The sequence below is a fragment of the Anarrhichthys ocellatus genome, unplaced genomic scaffold (genome assembly GCF_004355925.1).
Source record: "Anarrhichthys ocellatus isolate YVR2014 unplaced genomic scaffold, GSC_Weel_1.0 scaffold28, whole genome shotgun sequence".
Taxonomy (NCBI): Eukaryota; Metazoa; Chordata; class Actinopteri; order Perciformes; family Anarhichadidae; genus Anarrhichthys; species Anarrhichthys ocellatus.
This window is the reverse complement of record NW_022280058.1, coordinates 4,289,104-4,298,487: the sequence shown is the minus strand read 5'-3', so window position 1 is coordinate 4,298,487 and position 9,384 is coordinate 4,289,104. Positions and strand designations below refer to the sequence as shown.

Here is a 9,384-nt window from a genome sequence, read left to right as displayed (position 1 = left end):
TAAATATTTAAAATGGAGCATTTTTCCACTCCACATCTCCACATTATTATCATTAATGTTAAGAGAAATTGTCCAAAACACTCTGCAGCCCACAGTGATACACAGTCCTTTAACATTTTAGAGGTGCCTGGTTATAAATAAATCTGGGGGTCACAAGATATTGCTACATATTTAGGGAAAATTAACCTCTGCTACCACCTACTGGCTAAATGTATCCACTGTCATTGGAGTTTAATGTTTACTTAATACTTTACATAAACGACTCATAGCGTTTACATATATTTTTTTCGACAAACATCGTTCAAAATACTCTCTATAGATGTGTTCAATCATAGAGTTTAAAGATATTTTTCATTGCGTCAATGAATCGAGGGAAACGTGTGTCGGAAGCGGTGCCCTACGTCACCGGAAACAGGAAGAGGATGAGTGGACCGTTGATATGTAACCTGTAACACACCTCCATGCAGCTGGGACGAGGTCAGCCTGAATTCTCATTTAAAACAATTTTGTTTTTTTCAACAAGTGTTTTAATTAGCTGTTTTTGTAACGACTGTGTTTACGCTCGCAGGGCGGGGGAAACGTCCCGTTCACATAATGTTAGCTTAAAGTCCAACGGAAAATACCTTAAAACTGCAACTTGTGTTGCTGTCTGGAAGTTACGTCACCGCAAATTGTATATGGGATAGAATAGGGTTCCGTCATTTTGTTATTTAAATAATAAAACATTATAGTTAATACGCTGAAAAATAGCTCTTGCAAAATAGCCCTTGCACTTACTGTATTCATATTAGTTTTTGGCACTTATTGCATTCGTTTGTTTCTGCACTGACTCTGGTTTATGCTCTTAGATGCTTGTTTGAAAAAAGGAGACGCACTTATGACTTCTGGTGACTAGTAGTTCTCTTGAAAAACAATGTTGAATACACTTATTGTAAGTCGCTTTGGATGAAAGCGTCTGCTAAATGACTGTAATGTAATGTAATGTAAAAACCACCACTGACTCGTAGTTTTTCATATCGTCTCTCCTCCTAGATGCCCCACATTTACCATAAAATGCGACGGTTTGGCTTCTCCCTCCTCCCCCACATCTCTTCTCTTCCCTCCTCATTCACTGTCCCCTCGGGCACCAGGACATGCTGCCTCCGCCAAAGGGTCTTCACTGGTTCCCACACTTGTTACCAGAGCACCATCCCTGGTCCCAGCTGCCAGCACAAGAGGGATGTGAGCACAGCCCTCGGGTCGCACATACAGGACCTGAGCGGGCCTGAGCAGAGACTGTTGGACAAACTGTATGAAGGGCTGATCGGAGGACAGCGGGCGTCTCTGGCTGAGTCCATCACTCTGGTGGAGACCCAGCATCCCAGGAAAAAGGAGCTGGCCCAGGTGCTGCTGCAGAGGGTGCTGGCCTACAGGAAGGAGCAGGAGAGCCGTAATGGAGGGAAGCCAGTGGCTTTCCGAGTGGGTGTGTGATCTGTGTTTAAGTGGTTTGTTTTCAGCTGGGCTTTTTGTGAAGACACCACCAAGGGAACTGAACGACACTATACACACCCTGACCACTAGGTACACCAATACAACAGATCTGCCACATATTCTGCATTTAGTAAGACTATAATGTTTGTGTTTACACTGTCTGATATATGTTTATTATTGAGGTTGTACTTATTAGTAGTTTTTTTTAAACTTGTACTGGACTACATTATATTGAAACAAGTTTCTAATATTCTTCCCGCCTCATGTTTATACATAGGGGGGGTAAAACATTAGAAACACCTTTCAGTTTAATGCAAACTACTCCCTCAGTAATAAACTCTAATGCTGTAGTTAACGTGATACCTCTCTGTCCCTGTCAATCAAAACTAAACATCTTTTTAAAGGTGGAGTTTATGGCTGAGCTGTTTATTGGATTGCATCAGATTTTACAAGTGTACCAAATGAAGTGGCCACTGAGTGTATGTGTAGACCACGTCTCCTCCAAGGTCCTATCAAGTACAGTAACGCACACTATACATGGCCCTAGGCCTACTTTGTGGTAATTTGATGAATACACTATATTTAGGATTGCACACCTGTGAGCACAATATAAGCTAAATGATTAATGTCTTTAGAAAAGGGTTTGACACAGGGCCACAGCAATATAGGCTGTTGGGAGGAGTTGCTGGTCGTGAATGAATTTGTCCCCAATTTAAATTCCCATTTAAAAGTTTTCTTATCAAAATATAGTGTTCCTCATGTTCCACAACACAAACCGGTTGTCTCTACAAAGTATTAAGTGAGAAAACCCCGTCCTTGGTGCCAGTTGTTGCTGATTGGATTGCTTTCATTTCTCAGGTCTGTCCGGTCCTCCAGGAGCAGGGAAGTCGACCTTCATCGAGGTGGTGGGGAAGATGTTAACAGGACGGGGACATAAGGTGTCAGTGCTGGCCGTTGACCCGTCCTCCTGCACTACAGGAGGTATACACAGCATCATCGTCGTCATGTATAGGATTCTGGTGAAGCTTTTGGGTGCTTTACAATGCACATTACATTTATTTGTGAAATTGTAAGGTAATGTGTCAAGATGAACACTTTTGATGTATGTTTTGATGCCTTAATTAGGCTACAGCAGCACTTTTACTCTCATGAATGTTAAATTCATGACACAACCTGACTCATCCTTCTCGTTGCAGGGTCTCTGATGGGTGATAAGACTCGTATGACTGAACTCTCCAGGGACATGGACGCTTTTATCAGGCCATCTCCGGCCTCAGGAACACTCGGTGGAGTCACCAGAACAACTAATGAGGCCATTGTTCTCTGTGAGGGAGCGGGATACGACATTGTCCTTGTAGAGACCGTAGGTAAGTTGTTTTTTGCTGTTATATACACCTTTTTTAATACAAAAATAGGAATTGTCATTTTCTGACAATCTATTCAGTGTGATGAACATGAAGTTTATGGAAGTTCATGATTATTCAAAAGCATTTTTGAACCTCTGAACAAGTCCTGACCAAGACTTTCTTTTCATTCTTTTTTTTTTTATACGGTAAATTGCTTTTATTTTTCTCCTGTTAATACATGAAACTGTAGGATGCAACGTTCAACTCAGGGCTCTTTATTATGGATTTAGTTTTCATTGATTTACTTATTGTTCTTGTCTGATTTGCTGTGAGGGCAAGCGTTGTATTTTGTCACATTGCTGATCTGTGGCGACACTTAAATCTGTCTTTTTGTTTGTAGGTGTGGGCCAGTCAGAGTTCGCAGTGGCTGACATGGTTGACATGTTTGTGCTGCTGATTCCGCCAGCAGGGGGCGATGAACTCCAGGTCAGTGAAAAACATGAGCAGCAGCAAACCCATCAGTGTCCAATGTTGTTTCAACTGAGCCGGAAGAAAGAGAATAGAAGATGTTCCAGGTTGAATCATGTTCATGTTATAAAGTTGGTCTGGTAGTGGCATGAAAACAATTTACTGAATATTATTCTTTACTTTTGTCATTCAATAAACTTCAGATAAGTTTGTTTAATATGTGCGCGCACACCTTTTGAGTAAAAAGTGAACATACTTTTTTATTTCAGCCTCATTACTTTTACAACACAGATTCCGGATGGAGGAAATAGATTATCTAATCTACATTGTGAATTACCTTCTTGCATAAATACATATAGAAACTGACTTTTGCATCCTCATTTGTATGTAAAGATGAATATGTTGACAAAAACTGCATGCTAATCAACTTATTAATTAGCTAAATGAATGACTTGAATAGTCTAACTCATTAGGATTAATATTATGGTGATTATTGTGGGACAGTAAGCATTTTTTATGTAAATTAAAAGTCATCAAACTAACATCTATACAGTAAACGTATGGTATTCAGATTGTAAGTAGAGTATTCTCAAGAGCACAGTTTGACTTGTTTAAACTATAAATTGCGAAAGTGCCACTAAACCATGTGACATATAGATTTTACGACGCATTACATGACTCCAGCAGAGCAAAATAACTTATGAAGCCCAGACGACATTGACAGCTGCAGACTTTCTCTACATCTGCTCTAGTCTTGAGTCACCAGCTGAATACAAAGACCTGAACTGAAAGGACATTTCAACCTGTGGTTTCAACAGGTGAAGGGCACTTCTTAGAGTAACGGCTTCAAATAAGCTCAACTGCGCTCCTCGCTTTAAATTACCCAGAAGCTGACAGCAGTGAGGGATCGATAGAGAGCAACAATATCGGAGCAATAAATTAGTAAACTGGCAGCCGACCACAGCTCCATCCATCACTCTGTACAGAGATCCCTCAGCAGATTAGGTGTCTAGACATCAGATTTATTTACAGTGTTTTGAGAAGGTAATGACCACCCACCCCCCCCCATTTAATGCCAAATTCTCTGTCCAGGGTATCAAGAGAGGCATCATTGAGAGGGCCGACTTGGTGGTGGTGACGAAAGCGGATGGAGACCTGCTGGTGCCAGCCAGGAGGATCCAGGCGGAATACACCAGTGCACTCAAGCTGCTAAGGAGGCAGTCCAAGTCCTGGAACCCTAAGGTGTGTGTAAGGGAATGTGTGTGTGTGTGTGTGTGTGTGTGTGTGTGTGGGGGGGGGGGGGTAGTGCAGTGAGGAAGGGAGCCAACAACAGAATGAAGAGGCATTTTAAGAAATAGAGAAGGATAATTGACAAGTGTTCAACATTTGAGTTACTGGGCGGCAGCAGCAGTAGTGCTGCTCTGTGTAGCCAACAAGCCATCCCACTGAGAGGTCAGTTGACCCAGGATGGGGCGGTAGGATGATGATGGTGATAGTGATGATGTCATGGCTTCATGGTTTCAGTACTGCAGTGTCCCACCCCTCCCTGCATGTCCCAGCTCACCCGCCCGCCTGCCTGCCAGCCTGGCCTTGTCCTTTTGTTTTCCCAGCCCAATGCAGCATCTGCCCACTGGGCAAGCTGCCAGGAACCCCCCCCCTCTCTCCTCACCCCCAGCCCCTGCTCTTCCTGCTCCTCCTGCTGGGCTGCTGTCTCATGCATTTCGCTGATTAGAAGCCTGCGCACTCAACATAAAAGCTGAGAGGCTTCTCCTCGTAGTCTGCTCTCTGTATTTAGCCTGACTTTTTGCTGTCTTGCCCTCTTTTGTGTCTGTCTTTTTTGGCCTACAGTAGCATAATCTATGATTTAGTCTCTCGCCGTTTCTCCTCTTCACCAGTCTGCCCTCTGTTGTCCACCGCACTCAGCATGAAAACGTGACATATGAATGGCAACGACATCAATGCTGCTTTGATTTCTAAGTTCTTGGTAATAAAACTATTTTAACTAACAATTAGGGCTGCAACTAACTATTATTTTTGATTGCGATCATTGTTTGTTCCATAAAATGTCAGAAAGATGTAGAAATACTATTATTAATTATGAGTTGGACTGTGGGATGTCGAGAAACTGGTGCTTTGGGAGCTGAATGTGTCTCTTGCTAGTCTTTAGAAAAGCTCACAACTAAATAGCTGGAGTCGCCCTTCATGGGGTCAGTTGTTTCAAGAACAAGTATTTTCTCCCTTAAACTGATCAGTAGAAAGTAGTTCATGAGGTCAGGAGATTATGCAGAGGAAAAGGAACATTTGTTTCTTGAAAATAATCAAAATTTTCATAGCTGTTAGCACAACAATCTAAATTCAATTTAATCCATTTTACTGGGACAGATGCAACATCTTCAAACGTAGATAAGAATAAGACATCAGTGGGGCCGTATAAGGTCACATGTGGTTTTCTTTTCTTTTTGAACGAGTCCTTTAAAATGATAATTAGCAAATGAGCATTACATTTCATTTCACTAGGTTTGATTTCCTGTGTTTGCATCAGACTCGAATGAAGTGCTTGTAAAATGATGAACTTAATGATGTAATTAGAGGATTCTTAATTGGCTGTTGATCACGAGCCGCCAATATTTATCAGCTGTCACATTCAACTTTGTCGAACACCAGTTGATATCAATTACCTCCAAGTGACACATGTAATGTCTTCACACTTCAGCAGCCTGGAGGTGGTGGAGTATCTGTGGATTTGTTTGACATCGACACTGAGGTCGACTCTCGTCTCTCCTCCTCCAAACTCCCTTTTTCTCATTTTTATTCACAGGTGTTTAATTAAGTGATAAAAAAACAGAAGGTTCACTTTTATAGAAGCACTTTCATGGGTCCTTCACATCCGAATGAATGGCCTGACTTCTTTTGTATTCCTAAATCTGAGGCTCTTTGTCTTCTCAGTTGAATTTGAACATTACGCTGAGTTTCATCATGTGCTGTTGAATCGGCAGCGAGCTCTGAAAAGAGACACGCGGTCACAAGAACAAAGCACACGAGTGACATTTATCACCAGATTGCTTGTGTGAGCGAGGTTTTATACAGAGACGAATACTCACACTTTGTAAAGGGACATGACGGCTTCTTCCAGGTGGAAGGTGCATTGCTAAAATAATCTTCAACAGAACGGAAAAAGCATCAACGCTCCAAACTCAAGTGCAATTATCTATATTCAAAAAGTTCCTTTATCCTAAAAAACAAAGCTTATGCACCCTTAAACTATATCTTTGTCAAAAGAAACCCGAAGTGTTTTGTGTCGCAGTGTAGAGCAGTATTTCTTTTAATGGTTGTTTTTATTGTCATCCAGGACTTCCCTTATTGTTTGACTGCTTATCCAAATGCACATTAATCGACACTGACATTTAAAAAATCTATATAATGTGTCGGGGTTGCTCTCGTAGCCCCAACATGAATAAGAACTGCCAAATATAATAAAAAAAACACTATATAATGTGACTTTGCATGAAGAAATAAGAGGAAATTCAGTTACCTACAGACAATTTTGAATTAAAAGTTTAATGTTTTTGGGACAGTTGTCAGTACAGAGACAGACGGGAAACAAGGGGAGAAAGAAGAGGGTACGACATGCGACGAGGATCCTCGGCTGTAGTTAAAGGCGGGACATTGTAGTTCTATATTTAACCATTTGGGTGTCAGGACAATTTTAACCTTTGTTTTAAGTTTGCTTATAAAACTGCTGTGCACAGTGGATTGTATAGGTAGAGTATTCCAGAGGATTGCTGCTCTCATAGAAGAGGCTGATTGTCCAATTTTGCAGCATCTGCACAATACAGTCGCCTCTGGCAGCTTTTCCTGGGGCTTCTGTCCATGAGACGTGTACTTCCATACAGAATCTCAAACACAAGGCACAAGTCCACATCACCTTTCCAACTCCCCATACCAAGTAGAGAATGGACGGCAGTTTGCTGTGCCTATGGTGATACCCTCAGGCTGAACAGTGGAATTGTCCAGACTACCACCTGGTCGTTGAAAAAGAGACCCTTCTAAATTCACACATGCATCCCGAACCCCCCTACCCCCATAACTTCCTCTCCAGGTGGTGCGCGCCTCCTCGCTCACCATTGAGGGCATCCCAGAGGTCTGGGCGAAGATGGAGTCGTACCGGGACGCCATGTTGGCCTGCGGTGAACTGCGGGGCCGGAGGAGGGCCCAGCAGAAGGTGTGGATGTGGAGTCTGATCCAGGAGAACGCCCTCTGCCATTTCCAGAATCACCCCAGTGTCAGAGAGGCTCTACCTCACCTCGAGGAGAGGGTCACCAAAGGAGCCATCTCCCCGGGCCTGGCTGCTGACCTGCTCCTCAAAGCCTTCTCATCATCACCACCGCAGTGATCAGTGGGACTGCACTTCTGGAGACGGATGGGGGTGGCTCGTGGTCAGTCAGGACTAAGGAAAGCCAGGACAGAGGGAGAATATGTGACCTTTACTCTGGTTTGCACAAAAAAAAAAAGAGCAGTCTTGCTTCTTTTTTTTTTAACACTTAATTTGAAATTCAAAACACCTGGATGGAAGTCACCCCTCCACAGAAACTTCAATCAGGAGAGGAAGAGCGTGCTGTGAGGTGTCCCCTTTCAGCTACTGCTTCCATCCATTTGGACAGTGGACAGCAAAACAAAACATGACAGTTGTGTTTAATATTGCTGTGAGATACGAAATGTTGCAGATACTGGGTTTGTCCTCTGGGACAAAGACACTACAGACCCTTGTTTTAATACGATTCGGGCAACGTGGTCTTTACAGAGAAGTGTACAGACCATGTTGTTACATCTGGAGTTTGCACAGTACCCATCACCTTTATGAACGGGGTCATTAAATGTGACTTAATATATTGACATGACAAGGACTGTAGCGGTGTGATTTATGTGTAATGATTCAGTGATCAATAAGAAAAAGACAGGATCCGGCTCAGAGAAATGGGATTTGTTCTGCTGAGCTTCCGTGGACATTGCTCCAATAACAAACACACTTCCTCCCTTTGAGAAGCAACTGACCTACACAATGTTTTTATTCACTATTTGTGTTCCTGAGTTGAATATTATATTAAAAAGAATGATGTGAATCTTAAATGGATAAGAGAGTAACATTAAATCTGTCGGTACAGTTGGCCAAGCTTTTCTCTCTCCTTGTGTTTGCTCATGATATGAACAAAGAGGGAGTGATTAATATTACCTCTACGAATATTAGTCCTGAGATTTGTCAAAGACGTAATGAAATTTCTGCTGCACGCTGGAGCCAGGAATGTCAGTGCTAGGTATTGCCTAAATGAGTCAGCTGCTTCTAATTCAGGCCAAACACTTTTAATATTTTCAGAATTACTTTCATAATGTACTGCACTGCTGGACGCCGCCAGAGAATTATAGACAAAGAGAAGTCACGCACTCATAACTCCAGTGCAGCTAGTTTATTCATTTAAGCAGACATGCTGCCTCTTTCAGGGTAAAGAAGACGACCCCAGTGTCAGTGACATATGCCTTTATAATCTATATTACAGGTATTTTCAAATCACAGACATTGGCCATTGTAAAAAATATATGTTTAAAATAGCAGCGCAAACTAGGGTTGCTACGAACTTATTCATTTAGTCTATGCAATTCCAGTAAAATTGTGCTTAAGTTGCTGAAAATTGCTTTTTTAACCAAACATGGTTAAAATGGTCTAAAATTGAGAAAAGCAGCAAATTCTCACATATGAGAAGCTGATATTAGCTGCTGTTTTGGTCTTTTTTTTGCATAATAAATGAATTGTATGGTAAATTGCCTCCTTTAAATTAAAAACTCTGTAGCCAACGACATAAATACAATTAGTTAAAATTAAATAATGTCAATCTAAGTAACAATTAAAAGTAAATTCCTTGGTAACCTCCGACCGCTTGTCGAACCTCAGATTCAAGAGGAGCAGTGCGGATTCCGTCCCGGCCGTGGAACAGTGGACCAGCTCTTTACCCTCGCAAGACTACTGGAGGGGTTCTGGGAGTTTGCCCAACCAGTCTACATGTGCTTTGTGGACTTGGAGAAGGCTTTCGACCGGGTCCCTCGGGGG

General features: G+C 42.1%; 1 protein-coding gene across 1 annotated transcript; it reads left to right on the top strand.

The window, feature by feature from the left end:
* Positions 1 to 406: 406 nt before the first annotated feature.
* mmaa (metabolism of cobalamin associated A) lies at positions 407 to 9,065 on the top strand. Its single transcript, XM_031863142.1, has 7 exons — positions 407 to 477; positions 1,033 to 1,462; positions 2,329 to 2,451; positions 2,667 to 2,837; positions 3,217 to 3,302; positions 4,377 to 4,526; positions 7,384 to 9,065. Exons 2-7 carry the CDS (start codon positions 1,033 to 1,035, stop codon positions 7,675 to 7,677), a joined length of 1,254 nt encoding a protein of 417 aa, XP_031719002.1. The 5' UTR covers positions 407 to 477; the 3' UTR covers positions 7,678 to 9,065.
* The last annotated feature ends 319 nt before the right edge of the window (positions 9,066 to 9,384 follow it).